Source organism: Elaeis guineensis, chromosome 1, assembly GCF_000442705.2.
Source record: "Elaeis guineensis isolate ETL-2024a chromosome 1, EG11, whole genome shotgun sequence".
NCBI classification, from domain to species: Eukaryota; Viridiplantae; Streptophyta; class Magnoliopsida; order Arecales; family Arecaceae; genus Elaeis; species Elaeis guineensis.
In genome coordinates this window covers 32,024,892-32,047,694 of record NC_025993.2, presented here as the reverse complement: position 1 = coordinate 32,047,694, position 22,803 = coordinate 32,024,892, and the positions used below count along the sequence as shown (strand labels likewise).

Below are 22,803 nucleotides of genomic sequence, written 5' to 3'. Positions count from 1 at the left end.
GGCACTAGTGACTCCTAAAGCATTCAATTAATTTACCACATTAGATAATTTAAATATCACATTCTAATATCATGACATTTTCATACTGTAGTCATTCACATACTTTTAATTTGTCAAAGATGTTCTAGGAAAAAATAAAAGCCAGCAATTAAGTAATTCGTTTGAAAGAAAACAGAATTGAGGAATATAGGTAAATTAGCATCTCTAAAATCTTCGGGATAAAGGGAGAGTTTTAATTATTAAAAACAGCTGAGTTGAAGGAGAACAGAACTTAATCCTCTATTGGATTAAATTAGATGCTTAATTTGCAAAATTGATTAACCCACTTGGATAACAAAGAAGAGACAACGCATACCTAGGTGGTGTAAAATGAAAATTTACGTTACCAAGGAGAGCATTCTTTTAAAAGAGCTGAAGGCATTTAAACAAGAGGGGCAGATTAATGGAAAAAATCAACAAATAGAGGTATTTTCTTACTCAAGCAAACCCACCACTGATTGTGAAAAAAAAATTGGAGAAATAGTTGCAGAGTCTGGGGATGGGTTAAGGCGTAACTTTTGCTGGAGTCGAGATCCGAGTGGAGGGAGAAGGTACAAGAGGAGATGAAGAATTTATCACAAAGAACAGAAAGATCGAAGAAACGAGAGGACAAAGGATTGCCAAGATCGGCGCTTTATGGATTCCGGAGGGAAGGATCGCACAAGAATCCGCTCCGGCAAGTTTGAAGACGTCGAGCACCTCTATCTCGAGCCACAGTGGGGAAGCATGGGAGCAATCTTAAGTGCCGATTATAACGTACCAAACCATCAGACTCAGAATACAGGGCTTGGGCCTGGAGGGTGGGAAACTGGTGGCGTATCCTTGGCACGAAAGAAGGATTCACTTCCTTGGCGTGAATCCACCGTTGGATCACGCAATAGTCGCTTTGAGAGCTGCGCGTAGATGAATGAAGGGATTCAAAGTGCTTCAAGATTTGTGCAAAATACAGTCTTCTAGATGCATCATAAAAAAAAAAAAAAAAATCAACCATTTTTTGGTATGAAAGATACGACCCAAATCTGAATACAAAAAGTTTAGGCTCGAAAGGCCGATCTATTGTTCTACTGATCACGATCATTCGTGCACAATGTGATGGCCATGATTGAGTGATCCACTAAGTTGGAACTCGAGATGGTCAATCTATCGATCATAATTATATATTTATATGTGACAATTGTGAATGATTGTAGTGTGTTGCTATAATGGATATTCACCACTAAGATTGCAAATAGATTTGATTGACTCATGATCTGATTCAACCCAACCTACTTAGATCCAACCTGATCCACTTAGATCCGATCTACCTCGCTTTAAAGGATCTATTGGATCGGATTGGATTTTAAAATTGGATCTATTTCATTTTTTAGATCTGGTTTGGATTTACTGAATTTTGACCTAATCTTACTTGATCCAACCCATTTGATTGCTAAGCCAGTTTTGGATCTTCTACTTATGACTCGATCCGACCTGAATCTGATACATACCATTTGGACTCAAATCTATTTGAGCCTTCAAATTGTGATTTAAGGCTTATATAAGTAATATCTTTAACATAAAGATAGGTTCAAATTATTTTTATATCATAATTTGTTTTGAGAGCAACAGTGTTTATTACCCTTTTTATGTGGTTAATAGTAATCAACTTTGTGGTAACTATAGTTGGCTATATTTGTCCTGGAACTGAATTTTAGGTCATAAAAGAAGATTAATCATTCTTCATGGAAAAGATACAACTAAAACCTGGATATAAGAGGTTTGGGTGCGTGATGATGTGAATGATCCCTGCACCATATGCAGTGTGTTGCTACAGTGGATACTCACCACTAAGGCTGCAAATGGATTGGATTAACCCATGATTTGATTCAACCTGGCCCACTTAGACTCAACTTGATCCACTTAGATTCGATCTGCCTCATTTTAAAGGATCTGTTAGGCCAGATCGGATTCTAAAACTGAATCCATTCCATTTTCTATATTGGGATTAAGTTTACTGAATTCTAATCTAACCCAACCCAATCCAACCCATTTGATTTCTAAGTCAGTTTTGGATCTTCTACTCTATTACTCAATCCGACCTGAATCTAATATATATTATTTGGATCCGAACCAATTTGAGTCTCTAAATTATGATTTAAGACTTATATAAGCAATATCTTTAACATGAACATATGTTCAAATTAATTTTATATCCTAATTTATTATGAGAGCAACATTGTTTATTGTCCTTTTTATGTGTTTTTTCTATTTTGGTAAGGAAGTCCTTTTTATGTGGTTAATAGTAATTAACTATGTGGTAGCCATAATTGGCTATATGTGACCCATAACTGAATTTTGGGTTGGAGATAGGTTATACATGGACCCGACCTAATCCGAATGATCTATTGAGTGAAAAATTTTGACATGGACCCAGCTTGTTCCAACTCGATCTTGTATTGGATTGAATTTAAGTCCAACATTATGACTAGATCAGGAAATCAGATCGGATCATGGTTGGTTCAGGTCAGGGTCACTCATGATCCGATCTGACCCATCCCATTTGCACCTCTATTCACCACCTACTCAATCATAGTTATCTTATCATAAATGAATAGCTGTGATCAATAAACAGGCCATCTCGAGCACAGCCATCGAGATAAGCTTTTCAAGTAGAGTTGTAGGTCCCAAAACCCCATATGCCCCACAATTTTTACAAGTTTTCATATAATATATTTATTATTTCTCTTTCTATCTCCAAAGCATCTCCAAATCTTCCTCCCACACTCCTAATGATAAAGTAGTAATATGTAGATTGGTGAGTATTTGTGTGATGAACATGAAATACACGTATAAGCTTTTTGGGTTAAGTTTTAGGTCTCAAAGTTTGATTGGATTTGGATGTAATTAAAATAAATTTCTTCTAGAACCCAATGTCTAACCTTATCATATTACACGTGCAACTTTCATACAACATTTCTTTTGTGAATTTTTATTTCTCTATCTTATAAGTATCTTTAAATTCTTTTTTGCTTTGAAGGAGAAATGATCGATATGTGATTGGTGAGTTTGTGCAATAAACAAGAAGGCAATGAGTGAATATTTTATCTTTCTGTATCTCATCTCTCTGTCACCAACCTTATCCTTTCACCTTAGTCCTTATCTAAAACAGTACAAAGAAATAAATACCTGCTAACAAACCAAAACATGATTAACACTTGTTGCTTTTTGGTTTACTATTGGCTTTGTTTAGGATGTAAGTTGGATTTGATTTTGAATTTTTTAAAAAATAAAAAAAATAAAGCTTAGAAAAGTATAAAAAACTATTATAATATATGATACCTAGGAGTAATTGAAGACGACATTGCCAAACTAGAATCCATGAAATGCTGAAAGTAGGGCAGCTCCTAAAAGTCATTTAGTATATTAAACATGGTATTTTGAGAATATTATTTTTATTTTGTGTTATTTTTATTCTTGATTGAAATAGATATACAAATAAGAAGAACTATATTAAACATACGAAATCAAATACAGAATAGGATTAAAGAACATAAATTAATTAACATAAAACTAAAAGTTTATAACACCACTAAAATCTAAAATCAAATAAGAAGATATGGATCACTTTAAAAAAGAATAAAGATATAAAAATGTAACAAAATAAATAAAAGCAAAAATAAAACTAAACATAAAAATGAAATCTTACGATGTAAATCAAGTAAAAACAAAATATAGAAAATAGAAAATAAATTTTCATAGAAATAAATAAAAATGTATACATAAATAGAAATAAGAAATTAATGATGGGGAATGATTGTGAGAGGTCACTGATTGTAGGGTGTGACCACTAGTTGAGCTAGTTTATGCTAAAATTCATTGTCGGTTTGTAAAGAAAAATTAGAAGAATAGGAGGAATGGCTGCCATAAAAGCTCTGGAACTCTCTCATACTGTATGTGTGCTAGCACAGACATACCATGCATGAATTATGCATGCAGCACATTATTTTTTGGATAGATAAAATACCATTCGTTTCAAGTAATCAATATTATTTAACATTGCCGTTACTGGAGCTACATAATAAATTTATAATGGCCATAGATGGTCATTATAACAGGCATCATTTCTTTCCAAGAAAAGAATATCCAATTGGTGAATGTTTAGAAGATTAATGGCCAAATACTAGAGGCTGTACATAGCAATTTAATCACTTCATTATGCCCTTAAATTTTCCATTTATGATGTGAGCACCAATGGACCCGCCTGAACACGTTTCCATGCACTATTCACAAATTAAAACAATTTCTATATTAAAATTGTTTAACCTTACAAAAAAAAATATTTAATATTTTTAGGCTTGCTATTGCTTCACTGTTAACCATGGCTGCAATATAATAGATTAAAACAACTGCCGCAGCTAATTAATGGCACTATGATGCTCTTGATTTTTATTTTTTTTAAAAAAACTATATTTTATTTTTTAAAATATTAGAGTTTTTTTTCTCTTTTATGAATTCCATAGAAAGGAAGGAAGAAAGACTCTGATTCTTTACCGAAAGGATGTAGAATAATTTAGTTTTGAAGTCGAGAGGATGGACTTTTTTTTTGGGGGGGGGGGGGGTGGTGGAATGGCCTTAAAACTTGAAGTTTACTATTTTGGTTTTAAAGAGTTAAGATGGAGGAGGATTGTTAGGTGGGTCCGGCAGTAGTAACCCATCGAGAGAGAGAGAGAGAGAGAGAGGTGGTGTCAAGGTAGTGGATAGGAATCTAGTAAGCTCTCTTTTCTCTCTCCAAGCAAGCCAAGATAAATTCTGAAGAATACAACCATTGCAAAACCGAATCACCTATTTGCTTGCTCCTCTTTAAAACACTCTCATTCTTTCACTTGATTATTATAACATGAATTCTCTCCTTACTTCTCCCAAGAGAAAAACAATGGCAAGAAAAATAGAGGCATCTACTTCTTTAGCTTTCTTTTTTCCTCTGTTACTCCTTTCTTTGGCACTAGGTAAGAACTAGGATATCTTCCGGTCCCACCTACAATTCCTATAGTCTTCTTTTCCCACAATCAAGTGTCATATTTGCTTAATAGATACCTTTTGTGTGGCTATTTGTCTTTCTTTTATGTAATCAAATGGCAAGCTCTTTCGTGGTAGTCTTATCTGAGTTTTTCTTAAACTAATCCAATTTAGGCTCTTCCATTCTTCCTTTTGGTGATTTATTACTTTGCAAATGATAAAAGGGTTGTCTGTTTTACTTTTTTTCAAAGCTTCCTTGTATCCAATGCAAAGATTTTGAGAAGTCACGATTTTTATCTTTCTGATTTTTAATAGTTTATCTCTGCTACGGGCTTGTGGTTTGCAGCAAATAGTGGTTCTTCAAATATGATATGAATCTTTACTCAATTGATAAGTGATTCTATAATTCTGAAATATATCTATAATAACTACAAGATTAGTTTTCTACTGCTTCTTCTATTTGGGTTGGCTTGATTATGTACACCTTCCTCTTCAAAAGATTTGAATCATTTCCTTTCTTTTTCTAAAAGTTAATTGTGGGTGTTTTTATCTTACCAACCATAATGACAAGATCATACTATTGAACTTCTTTTTTACGTGATCCCTTTGAGCTCGAATTGGCAGCGAATTAGTACCATTTTGTTTTTCTGCTGAACAATTATTACCATTTTTCAATATGTTATTCATCTACATTAAAATGTCACCAGTACCTCATGTCAACAATGCAACTTCATACAAAGTTTTCTTATGTTACCGATCCATGTTGATGCAACTCTTGTTTATTCACAGGGAGAGCTATTGCATCATCACAAGGACAGGTAAATTACCTTGCAAGATCATCATGTCTTTGGAATTCTCATTTAATTCTATAGGAAATTGCTTTATATGTAATCAAAAATTAGATTACGAGTCGACTGATGTACAGGGGATTTTGTTCAGTTGTTGCAGAAAACTTGGTGCGTGGCGAAACCTTCATCCGACGAAGCTACTCTGACCGGAAACTTAAACTATGCTTGCTCTCAGGTGGACTGCAAGGTACTACAGAAGGATTGCCTTTGTTTTTACCCAGATAACCTCATATCCCATGCTTCAGTTGCCATGAACCTCTACTATCAAGCCCGAGGCCGAAACTACTGGAACTGCTACTTTAGGAACTCCGGGCTCGTCTCGACAACTGACCCAAGTAAGTCTCCAATTCCGTGCACTCCAAGTTAACATAACATCTCCTCCCTCATTCACCTCAGTTCAAAATTTCACTAAACTCAGTTTGCTGATAATTTCTAAATCTGTCTCTCTGGTAGGTTTTGGTAACTGCAGTTATGTCTATTATTGACGAACGGGCAAATTCTTAAACAAATCAAGCTTTAGCTCTGATGGAGATTGATAAACTTGTCATAGTCTTGCTGGTTTCCGCATTAGAATATCTCTTGGATATCTGCAAATATTGGGTTAGTTTTTGCTGTTAGGATATCTCTCGGATAGTTGCAAATATTGCAATTAATCAAAAAATTTCTGCACATGTATTTCATGCTCTGTCTGCTGATTTCTCTACTTCTTCATAAATGGTGATTGTTGTTCAAGCGAAGAAGGCAAATACTAACCATCATGCTCATATTTGATTTTGTTCTTGGAGCAGTAGAAATAATGGATGATTCTGATATATAATGTCGCATATTTTTAGAAGAAGGCATTCCTATTCAAAACTTTAAATCTAAAATTCGAGTAGGAGGCTCTAGTTCTAAAACAGAAAGCATGGTATACACCTTTCTTCATTGGAGACAATGCTAGATAACGAGGTGCAAGCATTGTTTCAGGCCTATGCATGTAACTATTTGTCGGTAGATCACATGTCCTTGATTAACCAACTAATCTCGTGAATCTTGCACCCATATTGCTGCTTGTCTCTCTCTGTAAATAGATGATAGCAGTGGAAATAGGCCAGGCTTTGGCTTAAACAGGCCAGGCCTGTATTGTAAAATACTAGCCCGAGCCTGGCTTGTTGGACTGGTTCAGGATTAAAATAAGGCTCGGCCTGGTCTGTTTTGCAAAATAAAAAAGCCTGGCCTAGCCTGAAAGCCTATTTAAAAAGACTCTTCCGTCTTCTTGATTCTCGAAAGGACTAAGATAATTGAATATTGATAGGTAAAATCAATAATTAATTAATTATATATATTAATAAAATAATAATTTTTATTAAATTATATATATATATAATTTATATAGGCCAGCCTGCAGGCTTTCAGGCCAGGCTTTAGAATTTTAGGCCTGACCTATTTATTTAAACAGGCCTTTTTAAAAGTCTATACCTGGTTTATTTAGATAAATAGGTCAGGCCAGGCCAGACCGACAGCAGGCCAGGTCGTAGGCCCCTGACAAGCCGCCTGGCCTATTTCCATCCCTAATAGATGAGAATATTTTGATTTTTCTAAGGAAATCAAATGATCATAGATAAGAGTAATTCTTGAGAAAGAAAAACATGGTGACATAATGAAGGTGGGAACAGAAAGGTGGGTTCATATGCGAGGACTGAATCTTGATAATCCATATATATTTCCTGGGTTCATATGCGTGGACTAAATCTTGATAATCCATATATATTTCCTTGAGAAGCTTTATAGTCCATGAATCAAGACTAAGAAACTTAACCAGTGATTAGCCTCAATGATAAGTTCTCAACACAGAAGAAGACATCTCCATTTGCTGCTGCAAGTTATCACAAATACGTGAAGAACAACCATGTAAACAAATTCCTGTTTTATGTGCAACAGAATCTCCAGTATCTATTTTTGTAATAATTCCTGAGAATTGTTTTTTTTTTTTCATTTCTTGCTTTTTCTTTTCTTTTTCCCTTTTTTTTTTTTTTTTTTTTTTTTTTTGCTGTTTTTCCTTTACAAGAATTGAAATTATACTGGAACAGCTTTTGTAAGGATAAACCATTCCAACAAATTGTAGCACTTAGAAAACGAGCATCTGAAGAGACACGACATATACGTTCACTGTTACAGGATGGAATGTCTACCTTCCCAAGGCATCATCAGAACAAGCATCTTTAGGGATCAATGTGATGAAGGTGTAGTTGATGTGCATGTATGGATACTTTTTTTTCCCTCAAAATATGTATTGATGTCAGTATCTTTGAAGAAATCGGAGAATGGAATTAGATATTTTGTCATTTGATGTGCTCATAATTTTTTCGACCTTCTTGTCAATTTTTATTTCTATAAACTTTTGTTCATTTTGCTCTTTAGGTTATGTGCTTCAATGCTTTTTCTGAAATTGGTGTGATGTTCTATGTTTGGCCCACGTACAGTCGGCTTGCTAGACCGAGAAAGGATATAGAGACTTCTTGGTGTTGCCTAATATCTGTTCGCAGTTTTGTAACAAAGCAAAGAAGAATCTTTTCACCGTCAAAGCAACTAAAAGATCATCAAAATCTCCATCCGATTCACATGAGGGCAGATATATCCAATGAGGATCTGAGCCCGATTCTTAAAGGATTGTTTCTCCTACTAAAAATACCGCATACAATTATCAGTCCCCGCAAGCTGATTGCCGCGGCTAGTTCAAATGACCTCATGTCAGTTTTAACTGGTTCAAATGACGAGTCAGGCACATTGTTTGCTGGGCCTACTTGCCTGCTGCAAATATTAGTTACGTTAGTTCTACCTGCCCTGACAAATTTTGTGGCAATCAGATTAGATTGGATTGGATATTAGAGCTGTTAAGATGGGCCAATCCACCCCAATCCATCTCTAAACAGGTCAGAGCGGACTGGCCCGTTTAACTGACGGGTAGAAAAAATCTCAACCCAACTTGACCTGTCATGGGCCGCGGGTTAAATGGACCAACCAACCAAAATTTTAAAAAAAAAAATTATAAACAGTAATATAAATTGAATTTCATATTCAATTTGAGCTTAGATCAACCTATCAAAGTATCACATCTAGAGTCAAAATGAAATCGTCAAACTTAAACTAAATACTTAATACAACCCAAATTTAAAAAGACTTTAAATTTCAATTTTCAAACTAATTTAGAGGTAAATTAAAGTCCTAAAAAATTATCCTTCATATCATTATTATGGTCTTCATCTTCTTCCTCTTCTTCATTCAATTCTTCATCTTCTTCCTCTTCTTCATCAATTATCTCTTGGAATCCTCTTTTGAAATATATATATATATATATATATATATATATATATATATAAAGAGACGGATTATCCCGATCCACCGATCCAAATAGTACAGATCATTTGACCCATTTTTAAACGAATTGCTAAAATACAAACTCAACCCGTCCCATTTACATAGTAGGATGGGCCAACCCGAAGGCCCAACCTAAATTGACAACTCTATTAGATATATGGCAAGCTTTTAAAATTTGCAAACTCAGATCTATTTATTAAATAGATCAAATATTCAAATTCAAACCTTATTTTTTTTTATTAAATAGTCATCATGATCTAACTGTAAAATTGGCCCATCATAACCTGAAGGACGGAAAATGTGAAGGTGAAACTGTGATTTTTTGTAATTTTTTATTTTTTTATTCTTATTTATCCTATGAGTTGATGAGTTCTTTGCCATAAATATTTTCTTTATATATCTTAACGCAGAGCCTCAATGTGCATGTGAGCTTTTCTCGCAAACCCAGAAATCTCTTCATCGCAAAATCAATCAAACATTACGGCATTTAAGAGATGTTTCCACCGACTGTTTCTGAGAACGAGAGGATGGGAGGGAGTGAAGCGTGCCCACTGCCTAGTTTTCCTTTTTTTTTCTTTTTTTTTTGTGGGGAAACTCGGAAATCTTGATTGCGTAATTAATCAAAGGTTATATATCAATTTATGTCCGCACAAAATCAACCCCGCCCTAAACTTGGTACATAGTTTGGCTGGGCTACAAAAATTACAATGGGAAAGTCATGCGCCGGTCCTTCCCTGATAGCAATCAGAAAGTCATCAAGCTCCATAGCACATTCAGTAGTGTTAACCTTGATCGATGAAACACATAACCTTTTTGTTTTCCACATTCAATGGAAGGCTGCTAATATCTGTAATATGGTTGCATGTACAGTTTCCCTTAATTGACCACATAACCCCCCTTAACATTGGAATAAATGGAACACAATTTTCACAAGTAAAATGGGAAAAGAACAAGAATCCTGCTATCTCAGGCATGTATAATTCTAGTATTAGTACACCCTTTCATCATTAATAACAAAATTGTCATACTAGCCTAAAGGTGAAAGGAAGCATATGTTGTATCAGCAACTGCACCTCCTGAGGACAATTGATAGAGGGAACATGCTGATGCCATCATCAGTATCAGCCCTCGTAGTAAATAAAACCATTATAAACACTTTTTCTCAAGGGCAACCGTTGCCTGCCTTTGCCGGCTCTTCCATGATGACATTTTACCTGGGAACGCCCAACACCTCAACAGCCTCTCCCACCCATAACAGCCCAGAAACATGAAGGCAGCCCAAATCATCAGCTTTTCCCTCATGCCGTCTGGCAGCGGCTCAAGTTTCAGCCAGTCATTCAGATCCCTACACAAATCTGAAGTGATCGCTGTGAAGAAACCTACCGCAGCAAATAATGCGTACTGAAAAGGCTTGTTTTCTAATATACTCTGGTTAAATGGGTGGCCCATGTAGTTTACAGCAAAGATCGCAACCTGGATCATCATGTTCAGCATATAAGACAGTGTTCACAAAGGTTTGGGTGAAAGTCAGAATCATGCATTCCTCTGGCATATACTTTGAGGCTTCATTAACAGGTGAAATTAGAAAGAAGAGGTGCATAGAAAATTGGCCAAGCAGGGAGAGGAAGACATAAGCACAAAAGATATTGGGATGGGGCCTAGCAGCGGATAGCATCTGCAGAGGGCGAGCATGGGAGATGAAAAGGAAGAAAGCAGCAATGAAGACCCCACTGATGGTGGCCTGGATGTCTCCTAGCTTGACACCATCCAGGTACATGACACTCAAGCCATAAGCTGTTGCAAGGCAGTTCAGGCCGAGAATCTTAAACATTTGAAGTGTCGTCACAAGGGTACTCCGACCTTGATGAATGATATCGAGGGTGGGGACAACCAAGGCATGTTTCGCTGTGAAATGCGATGCCATGGAGGCATCACCAAGCTTGACAATTGGTGGTGCATGACCATCGCCCTCTTCATTCGTCTCATCCAACATGTTCCTCAGCTTCTGACGCTGTTTCTCAGCTGCAGTTAGGTGACGGTTGTCTGTCGTCCCTGTGGAGCTGTTAGGGGGAGCAGCTGAATGTGATGATTCAGTCATGGGCTTTGACTTCTTTGATTTTCCTGATCTACTTTCAGGTTTGGATATCTGTGAGGTTGAATCTCCTGTTTGAGATGGTGGTCCAGCATTTAATAGAGCAATTCCCACATGCCTGAACATTTGGAGGAAAAAAAATTTAATTCAGGTCAGATAAAAAAAAGAGAAGAACCTTAGAATACTTATAGCAAAGTGGCGATATTTTCATGACCCATTGGTAGGACACAACAAACACATAACACGTCTTGAGCAACATGACCACAGGAGCGCAACGTAAAGCAGAATTGTAACTTAAATAATAAAACCATGAGTATGAGAAATTCCATCATTCAAGCTCCATTCAAGGCAGAAGAGTAAAAGGTAAAGCCAGCATTACATGACTCACTAACAGCAATATAGGAACCAAGAATGTCTTCTATCTGTAAAAAGTGCTGCATCAGAATAAAAATAACAATCTAGTTGTTGAGGTTCTAATCCTAAAAGCATCCCAAGAAACCCTGAGAACAAAAAATAAATTCTGACTAAATTATTGAACCAAAACCCAGTATATATAGCCATGACCTGGAAAAGGAAATAAAGCAATAGGATTCTTACTGGATCCTTCATGCAGAGTCTCACAAGGCCCAAACACCACAAAATTTTATGGTTCAGCTTGTGATTACTGAATGCCAATGATAAAAAGATTGGATCATAGTACATAGCATTTCGTAACAGCCCAAGCCGGCTGGTACATCCCGTACCAAACCGTACCAGTGGGGAGCCGATCCAATTCAAGCCAGATTTTCGGAAAATAATTTGAACCGGACCGAATCGGTCGGTTTGGTACGATATCGGCCCGAACCTCCCGATACTGGACAGTTTGGTCCAGTTCGATACGGTTTAATCCGGTTCGACCCAGTTTTCTTTTTTTTTTTTTTAATCAATGGGTGGAATTTTTTTTGATTTTTTGTATTATCAATACAATACGATACTATTCGATACGGTATGGTATGGTACCGTACCGGCCAACAACCAGCATGAGTTCCAGTATCAAGTCCGCGAACCTTGGATCATACTCATCCTCGCCATAACTTACACGTAATTCTTGATACACATTTATGAATGTATATGAATGAGAATATATCTTTCCAAAATTCAAGTCAGAGGTCAAACTTATGTTTAAGAAGGTGAGAAACAAGACATTTTACCTGCTGTAGGGCCCCAACATCATTGGTTCCATCTCCACACATCAATGTCATCCTACCAACTGTTTTTAAAGTAGTCAAGATAAGTTCTTTTTGTTCAGGAGCAACTCGTGCAAAAACCTGAAAGTAGTCAAGAGTCATAAAAGTCATTATCATGTTAAGTTTGCAGAGCAAATACCATGTTAATAAAAACCCTACCAACCTTGATGTAAGGGATGACTTTGAGAACAGCCTCAGTCCGCTGTAGCATTTCAAAGCAGTCACCACCTATGCAAAGATCATGGGAATCTGACAATGTTTCCACCTCGTACTCACTGGAGCCACAATTAACTGTCAGGAATTATGATTTAAAGACAACTGACATCAAAATTAAGAAAGGTCATAGCTTCAGCTCCAGCAACACTAGTGGTGTGATGACCCAATAACAAATAACAGAAATAAGATATTCAAGCAGATGAGAGGAAGATACATAAACAACAAATGTGTGCACAAAATCAGGTAAAACATACTTGACATATATAGTTCTATGCTATTTGGACCCCCCACTTCGAAAAAAGTTTTGAAAGTGTCGACACTTTTGGATATGATATGACATGGCTGAACTCTCTCATCTCGAAGTTCCGGCTGATATCAGCAAAAAGCGCTAATCCTTGGCACTCATTTTTTTGGAAGTGCTGTCCAACATAATCTAGGAGATGATTGCAGCCAATGATTCGTAGGTTGACCTTCTATGTCTAATTAAGTTCTAGTATCTAAAGGCAAGATTAGTTGTTCATAGAGGGTTTCTAGCTTGCTTTTGTTTCTCCTTTTTCATTTTTTATTTTATTTTCTGGTGTAAAAAAAATAAAATAAGAAAATGTTATTACTGTTCACGTGGTACTGTATGTGAAAAATGATCACTAAAGTGCCGGGATCAGTTAGGAGTCCTTACTAGCACCTACTTAGTTGGCTAATTAGCATTATTTCAGAGGTTTTCTCTCTATATTTGTAAAGAGTCCTCAATGACTCAAACTAGGGCTTCCTAGAGTTTTTGCTAGGTCTATAAAGAGTCTAAAAGGGGCTTGTTGCTTGTTCCAAATCTTTGTACCCAGAATTTTATGAAGAAACAAGAAAATTCCTTTTGGCCAAGGTTCAACCCCATTCTTATCCCCACCCACTCTTCCACCCCCCCCCCTTCCCGCAGTCTATTTCTCGCAACTTATTTATTTCTTCTCTTAATATTCTTCTTCTTCTTCTTTATTTCACAAATCTATCATTTATCTTTTCTTCTATGTACCGGCAAATAGATCATATTGCTTTCTTTCAAGACCAATGTACATCATTTGATTTAATTTGATTATAGATTTATATTCCACTTTTATAAAAGCTCTAGTTTGTGATTTGGTTCACTCTCATACATAGAGGACACCCTACATAGAGTAAATTTAAAGTTTTCGTATTGACTATGCAATCTTAGAATCCAAATGGCAGGAAGCAAAGTCCTTCAAAACCCTAATCCTTCACCTCAAGGTCCACCATCATGGCTCACCATCCTAGTGCATATAACCAATACTAGGCAATACCATGCCGCACCAAATCAAAACTCGGAACTGGGGGCATACTGAATCCCGATATCTAGAACCAACCTCGTATCGGTCGTAATGACATAGGACTAGCATGTTCCTGGTAGGGGGTATGGTACCTAGATGGTGAACCTTGTCCACCATTGTATGTAGGTAGCCTTAATTCCCTACTATCCTACATCAAGTGCCAATGTAAAGGACTCTTAGTTTCAAGTGCTGCACAATTTAAGTGTCACTATTTTTTGGTGTAAAATCATCTTGGTTAACTATCAATTTTGTATTTTAACACATCTTCAGTTATCTAAAATAAACCTAAAAATAACTTAAATAGCATGTAAGGTAATGGTTATTCTATCATTTTGATTGTTAGGAAGCATATACCTCCCTCTCCTTCACCTCTTTAGTAGCTCTTTTACGGACAACCATCAAAACAATGGCTTATGTGTCTGTGTTACCATACATGTATGTGTATCTAAGTGCCTAGAATGAATGCTGCCATGTATGAAGCTATGCTACATGAAAATTTGCATCCAGCTCAAAAAATGCGAGTCAGATACATATCCAAATCAGATACACGTCAGACACATGCATACTTATATTTTTTTTCAGGTTTTACAGATAGATGGTGTTTCTTTTTTCTTTTTTTCTTTTTTTTTTTTTTGATGATGATGAGGGAGGCTGTACACCACCTGCAGATGGATGGATAATTTTACTCTTCCAATAATAAGTTCAACCACCATAACAATATTGATAGCGAGTTAGTGACATTCTCTAACAGTCCGTTTGGTTGGGGGTAATCTGGCATGAGAAAATGATTCCTATGCTAGATTACCATATTTGATATGAAAAGTGGAAGAGAGAGATGGTAAAAAAATTAGTGGGCCCGTGTTTATTTTTCAGAGAGAGAAGGTAAAACAAATATCATGGGGGGTTGGTATTTGGTAAATTCCCGAGTGGTGGTAATTCATACTTGACAAAAATACCCCCAATAAAGCTGCATATGTAATCATTGAATTTGTTTTGATGTCTTTCAAAATTCATTCAATAAAAAACTTCTGCAAATAAATTAAGATGGAGATAACATTATGTAAAGGGCTATGTGATTATAGTCACTATATAAAAACTAATTGGAGATAACAATGCTATATAGATTTTATATTTAAGGATATATTTGTAAATTTAGCCATAATCCTATATAGATTTACTTCCAACAAAATGTAGTAATCTTTTTTTAGTATCATTTTTTAGAGTAATTTTTCCACCAACCAAACATAGTAAAAGTTATTTTCCTTTGCAATCATTTTTCTAGATAAATGATTCCTAGGAATTGTCAGTTTATCCCATAATCTGATATACCCCAACTAAACAGACCCTAAAGATTAATCAAGGATACAAGCATTGAAATAACTTTGCAAAATAGCCTTTTTGCTTTCATCTCTCAACAAATTGGGAAGTCTGAAAAACACATAGTGAAAGAATTTAACAAATATTATATTCTACAATTTTCTTTGACAAAATTTTTAAAATAATTAGCTTAATTAAAATTATTTTTCTATGTTTCCGTCATCAACTTTTTCCCTGAGGATATCTGAATCGGATTCTCATATAAGCTTAAGGATAATTAGACATATGTATTCATTCCATACTAGACACTTTAGGATAATTAGACATCTGGAATTCATGCCAACGGTCCAAGAAATACTGGTTACAAGCAGCTTGAATTGAGCAACAGTTCACTAACAAGAATAGAACTTTTACCTGTATGGATTTATCTCAGTTTCATCAGGTGAAACCCACTCAAAACCTTCACCATTTTTTTTTGCGGTCCAAAATCAATGCAGACTTTGACATGATATGAACTTGGCTAGCAACATGAAAAGCTGTTAAAGCTTGGTCACCAGTAATCATTACCTAACATGATGACATCCATTAGGACATGGCATGATGGATAGTTAAAACAAGTATTTCAGGAAGTTCTACGTGATATTCTCAACTTCTACAAAATCAATCATCAAAAAGAGATATGTCATCTTATATCTGCGATGGCTTTCCAATGAGAAACACATATTTATTCAAAGGACTCATAAAACTCATTAAAATGAAAATATGAAAAACAGAAACACAGAACTAGTCCAGTGAAATAGCAAAAATAAAAATAAGCAATTCAATAATAACCACAAAGCTAAAGCGCTGAATCTCAGTTGAATCAAATATTTACTAAGATTGCTTTGCAAAAGTAAAATAATATGTCAATTTTTAAAGCTAGCTTGAAATTAAAGTTCAACAATGCATTCAACCAATTCTTAAATTCTAACATCTAACATGTAGATGCAGATATGAAACAATATGAAGAATTAAAAACAATATCTACAGCAACTCCATTTTGTCCAACTTCATGTAGGACAACGATAACTCCATCAACAACTAACCAATCGTAGAGAGTCCTTCATATCTAACTTTATATCATCTGCTTTAACAGAATATGCTACATAAACTAATGGTTAAAAAGCCAGTATTATGTTTAAATTGAATAACCATAGCCATCAAGCTTTGTCCCAACTACTTTAAAGGAATTAATTAGCAAAAATATATATGAAACTGATAAGATTTGATAGAAAAATGTTTTACCATTATAGCCAAAGCATAGATGGGGGCAAAGAACCTACCAGGTCATGTGATGATCCTTTCAATTCACATAGGACAGAGCCAGAGTCAGGCCTGATAGGACAGTTAAAAACCTATAAAAGCAAAATAAGTATCAAGTCTCCACACTAAAACCTCAAGGCCCAAGCAGCTAATTAATATTTCAATCATCACCGAAGGAACAGCTAATTACAATAAATATTACATTAAAAAAAAAAAGATAAAAATCAAAAGCTTAATTGGGCTAAATTACCACAAAACCAGCAAAAATCAAACCACTCTCTACCAGATCTCTGTCCAAGCTTCTAGCTTCGCTTACCTGTAGTGCAAATAAGCCTTAAGTTTAAATAATATACCAAGATCTATAATAAGGTAAGTCCTAAAACATATTTGGACATAGATTTCAGTCTCAATCTGTTGATGCATTCCCCCACATATTTGTGTGAAGACCACTCACAACAAGGGTTAAACCTGAAAAATAAGACTATAGCAAATGAGCCTGATGCTGCCAAGAGTATAGATCCAGATTTTGCTTCCTCAATTTCTAAATATTACCGAATGGCAATATATCATAGAATTTACTGGTTCACTCTGGTGATGAATCCTCAGTAACTGGAAAGGATGTTCATCATGAAAGAACAAAGATTCAAGAACTATTTTATGCACCTAGAAATAGAGATAATGTCTTCTCCTTGTATGAAATCAAGGACAGATACTCGATATAAAGTGGAGTGCGAAAGTGGGCCTACAACTTAGCAGGAAATAAAAGTATAGGATAGAAGAATCAAATATATTGAATTATTTCACAATCCAAAAACCTCCTGCATGGTTAAAGCTGAATTTTGAACAACAGGAATACTTGGATGAGTTTCCCTGGTTTCATCTCAAAACAGTTTAAAATTTTCTCACATTTCCTTTCATGAAGACCTGCTTCCAGACAGCACCCACTATTCTAACCCACAAGCTTAAAATATAAAGATTAAAATTTAAAAAAATAAAACATTAAATATAAGATATAAAATATAAATAAATAAAAATTATAAAAATAAAAAAAGAAATAAAATTAATGAGATACTGAAATATTAACATGAAATTTATTACATTCTAATATATAACTTGTTAAATTTAATATCAGAATTCAACTGCTAATCCTTTTGCATGTATTACTTTGCTTCACATCCAAACAATAGAATGGAATCACAAATCCAATTCCTTTCCTTTCATTCCAATTCTTTTTCATGCCTGGAAAGCAAGTGTTGCATAACTGAGTCTATCAGCATTTAACTTGAGGTGTATAGTGGATAGAGGGTTGTGCTTGATGATCAGGTGGGACCTTATGTCTTGTTAGTCTGAAGAAAGAAGCAAGCCAATGTCTTCTAGTGTTACAAATTCTTAAATGTGTCACTCACTTACCATCACCATCTTTTATGATTTTTTTATGGTATTGCATGGACTCAGATACAAGAGTCAGACTCAGACACATCCAATAGTCTGACCCACTAAGAGGACAAAAGGTAATAACAGAAATACATACAAAAGATATTTTTAACTAAAAATATATACTCAAATATTGTATGAAAAAGCAAATATTTAAACATATTATTTTCTATTTCCCAATATACATGTTTCTCATTCAAAGTTCCCAATTATTTAGTGGGTCGAACACATTGTTGGAAGAGGTGGAGAGTCCACCTCTCTACCAATACCTTATAGCTTCAATCATAAAGATTTCTTGTATCCAAGCGTCTAACGCATAACCATTAGGATATGTATCTGACATGGATTCTAACACAGATCACTGGAGGAAAATATAAGAGTGGTGTTGTCACATGTTATTGAAAGGAGATTGTGAATGTCTTAAACATTCACATAAGAAGACTTTAATTGAGAAGCAACACTTGGCAAAATGAACAAGTTGCTCATGAGCAACCCATTTTCAGCTTAAAATTTAGTTGAACATTGGTTCATCTAATCAGAAGACAAGCAATACGATTTTAGACTTGGAAATAATTAAGCTGAACATAAGTTGGGCATAATCATGTTTGGCTCAATATGGATTAAAATATAAATACATAAACAAGTATAATTTGTTCACTTATTATTTATAGATAAGGAATAGTTCAAATGTTCAATATTAATAATTGGCTATTAACAAATCTATTCAAATAAGTACAGCATCCACTAGATCTGAATCTAATCGCTCCAATTTTTATTTGCATATTAAGTTATGAACATTGCAACAGTTAGATTCATTGTCCCAACAGCTCAAATTGTTATTTGCTTATTAACATTGAGCCATTAGATTCAAGTCTAATGGCCCATGTTAATGGGAGGAAACTAAAAGGTGCTATATAACCCTTCCATAATTTACCCTCTCTGGTATCTCAAAGTCGCAGCCGCCCACCATCTTTTGCTCCTATACTCTCATCCCTCCACTGAAGAGGTCCAACTCTTCTGCCTCCCTTCTACCTCACCCTTGTCATGAAACAAGGCATATCATTCCTCTCTGTCATCTCCCTCTTAGCCTTTGGACTTCTGCCTCTCCATTGCATCAAACCAGGCACCAAGGGGCAGTTGAAGCATCAATCTTGTGCATGAATCTCTTACTGCTAGCTCCTTCAATCTCAAGCACATCTGCCAATAGGAGATTCATATCCAAGGTCTGGTTTGAGACTAACAGATGAGAGATAACAGATGGAGGGGTCAGTTCACCTGAGCAAATATACTAGGCTTGTCTTTTCTATGCATCACTAAGACTAAAATCCACCCTTGTTATGTCAAGCCTATGAGAGTGAAGAATGAGCTGGCATGATAGAAAACAAGTCAAGCTTGAGCCAACTTTTTCTAGCTCATCTCAAGCACGAAGGAACCATCTAAAATTTGGGGCCAAGCTTGAAATGGCCTTGGCTCGCTCTTGTTCAGCTTCTTTCCACCTCTTGAGAAAAAAGGAATCTAGTATCAATATTAATGCTTATGCAACAAGCCCCTTGATGTACATCCAAAATCATGCCATGACACATCATAGGGGCTGCTACTAAGTTATTTTTAATGGATTTAATTTTATCATCAATTCTCTGTATTTTCTTCATTATTTCTAATTTTAGTGGGTTATTCTGGAATCAAGGGCTGAGATTAAAGGATCGCAATCTTATTTGATAACTTGATAAGGATCATTATTGTAGCAATACTCTTCATGGAACTGTTCATTCCATATTAACTATTAACAGTTTAACACTAAATGCTACATTAACTCTAAGCATGTTTTCTGGGGATAGTTTTGGATTTATGAAGCTCTGAGTTAAGGTTTTTCTATGTATAGTCTCAAAGTGGTGTACAGGCTTTACGCTTTCATGATTGCATAAAGATGAACTTTTCCTCAGGGGGAGTGAGGGGGCAATTATTGTTGCAAATCAATCCCTATATGATGCATGGATTTGGTGAAAGACCAATCCTTACATGTGATTCCTATGTTCTAGAGGGAGCCTGTTATCATCTTTCAACTTTCCTTTCATCCTTTTCATAACAATGTGCATTATGTTTTATTTTATTTCTTTTTTCCTAGTATCCATACCTACTTGCTTTCAGTTGATATCTTATTTTACCAATCCCTTTTCCTAAAAGAAGTAACCTTTCTAGTTTAGTTATTATAAACTCTTTCTTGAAGAAACAGAAAGATGTTAGATCTATTCCTAAGCACATCCAAACCATCTTCCTCCGCTAATTGGGCCCTAATTTCATATCGTTTAGACTCACATCTCAAATCCACCATCAACTTGGCATTGAAATCCCAGGTTTCATGGTTCCAGACTTATTGAAAATTCAGATCTAGACTTGAAATTGAAGCAACCCATAGATTTCAATCCTTTTCCTAAACCCTAACAAGGTCTCTTCCTTTGACTGTCCTACATCTCCCTACAACTTGTTTCTCATCGGCAATAATACACCTAGTCGAACTAAACTAAAAATCAGCTCCACCGGTTCCCTTGACAAAAAACTGTCATAGGTCATTCCAGTTTTCAACCATTTTCGCGCTATGACTCCTAAAGAACAGCCTATCTTTCTTAGATGCGCTAACCAACTTTCATCCCAATTCCTTACCAGAAATGCTTTCAAGTAACATTTGCAAGACAAGCATTTCAACTGCTTTCCAACCACTTATATATTGCAATAAATAATAATAACACAAAAAATATATCATTAATTTTGTATACTGATGAAGGGAAAACTTTCCTCTTCTATAAGAAGTATTATGTTATACTAGAGTCATAACACCAGCTCTTAAACTTTTATTAGGAAACCAATGGGATGTTTACAGTCAGAAGAAATGGATGTTTAAAGATCGAAGAAGCCTGAATTCCAGATATTTTTTCAGTATATTGGCAAGCATAATGTTCTAAAATTCAATTTTGTTAAAAATTTCTGATAAAGAGCAAGTTTTTCTTGTACTGGTATTGGTACCCAGTACCCACAAAGTCACAACAGTATCCACCCAATGCACCTTATAATTCATATCTAGTGCTGACATGGTGCATTTCTAAGTACCGAAACTCTGCATGGGGGGATGTACCAGGCATCATTTTCTTACTGATACAACAGAATATACCCCCTACCAGCCAGTATGCTCAAGTATGTACAACCTTGCTGAGGATTAGAAGTGTTAGAATTAGCCTCACCATATTTGGTATGTGTACAAATACATTGTATCTAGTAGCCTCACCATATTTAGTATGTGTCCAAGTATATTGTATCTAGTAATGTGTCCAAGTACATGGTATCCAACCTATAAAGGCCCTTTGAGAGGCTAAAAAAAATATGAAAAAAATATATTCTCTTCCTTCAACATGGTATCATAGCAAAACCCTAGCCATCTTCCTCTCCTTCCCGCAGCCTCCAGGTTTACTCTACTATTTTGGCCCTGATCATAGTGTAGATTCCCTGGTCCTCCTCTTATCTATGCTGTGAACAGGACTCCTCTTCCTTGTGTGCTGACACTGTTATCCTCGGATCTATATGGCATCGTCTTCGGAAGTCCCGAAGTCCATTCCTTTAGGTACCATGATCAAGTTGAATGGTGCTAATTATGTCCTCTGGGCTCAGACCTTTCGCTTCTTTGTTGGTTCTCAACACAAGTTGAAACATCTCACCGACGCCCCTCCTGATGCCTCCTCTTCCTCTAAGTCTTCTAATGACGAGACAGCAACTAAAACTGTGGATAAGTGGCAGGACGATGACTACGCAGTTATCACTTGGCTTTTGAATAGTTGTGAATCCTCGGTAAGTGCCAATATTATATTTCTATCTACTGCAAAAGATATGTGGGATGCTCTCAAGGAGATGTATGGGCATGAGAAGAATATTAATCGTGTTTATGCCTTATATGAGCAGATCTTTAATCTTCGTCAAGATGGGCGCTCTGTAAATGACTGCTTTGCAACACTTAAAGGTAAGTGGGATGAACTGATTGTTTATCATCCCATTACTACTGATGCGACAATCTTGAAGCAACAACGTGAGGAATTTCTTGTAGCCAAGTTTCTCTCCGGATTGAATAATAGTCTCAGTCATGTTCGGCAGTCTCTCTTGTCTAACTCTACTATCCCATCGTTGACTAGTGCCCTTGCTCGTGTGCTCCGAGTATCTACTACCATGGCTGCTTCTGAATTTTCTTCTACACCTATTGATTAGTTTGCTCACGCTGCTTCTGGAGGATGTGGTCGGGGCCATGGTCGCAATTTTCCTCCATGTATTCACTGCACTCGCACTAACCATCCTTCTGAGCGGTGATGGTAGAAGTTTGGTAAACCAAAAACCGCTAAACTAACTGTTGTTGCTCCAACTAATGCTATCCCTATTTTTGAGACCATGAGCAATGTTATTACACTAAGACGGAGTATGATAGATTATTGCAGCCACATGCCTCTTCATTTCTTGCATCACCATCTTCTAAGTCTACGTCGGCTGCTACCCATGGTAAGTCCTAGCTTCTAGACTCTGGTGCCTTCACCCATATGACAGATAACAGATCTCTATTTTCCACTTTGTCCCTTTCTTCTTCTCATCCTCTTGTATCTATTGCTGATGGC

General features: G+C 35.9%; 1 protein-coding gene and 1 pseudogene across 2 annotated transcripts; one reads left to right on the top strand and one right to left on the bottom strand.

The window, feature by feature from the left end:
* The first annotated feature begins 4,805 nt into the window (after positions 1-4,805).
* Positions 4,806-8,181, top strand: LOC105033898 (major pollen allergen Ole e 10-like). Of its 2 annotated transcripts, none has more exons than XM_010908870.4 (4): positions 4,806-5,021; positions 5,821-5,849; positions 5,980-6,214; positions 6,333-8,181. In XM_010908870.4, exons 1-4 carry the CDS (start codon positions 4,913-4,915, stop codon positions 6,362-6,364), a joined length of 405 nt encoding a protein of 134 aa, XP_010907172.2. In that variant the 5' UTR covers positions 4,806-4,912; the 3' UTR covers positions 6,365-8,181. The 2 variants fall into 2 exon arrangements, with proteins under 2 accessions (XP_010907172.2, XP_029117260.1); XM_029261427.2 differs by having other exon boundaries at positions 4,808-5,021; positions 5,971-6,214.
* Positions 8,182-10,030: 1,849 nt separating this feature from the next.
* The window catches only part of LOC105033901 (probable manganese-transporting ATPase PDR2), a 48,589-nt pseudogene continuing 35,816 nt past the window's right edge, over positions 10,031-22,803 (bottom strand).

Excerpts from the sequence above, each read along its gene's own strand:
- LOC105033898 (XM_029261427.2), top strand. The coding sequence starts at position 4,913 with ATGAATTCTCTCCTTACTTCTCCCAAGAGAAAAACAATGGCAAGAAAA. Across the intron at positions 5,022-5,820 it reads ACTCCTTTCTTTGGCACTAG|GGAGAGCTATTGCATCATCA; the intron begins GTAAGAACTAGG and ends GTTTATTCACAG. Across the intron at positions 6,215-6,332 it reads CGTCTCGACAACTGACCCAA|GTTTTGGTAACTGCAGTTAT; the intron begins GTAAGTCTCCAA and ends TCTCTCTGGTAG.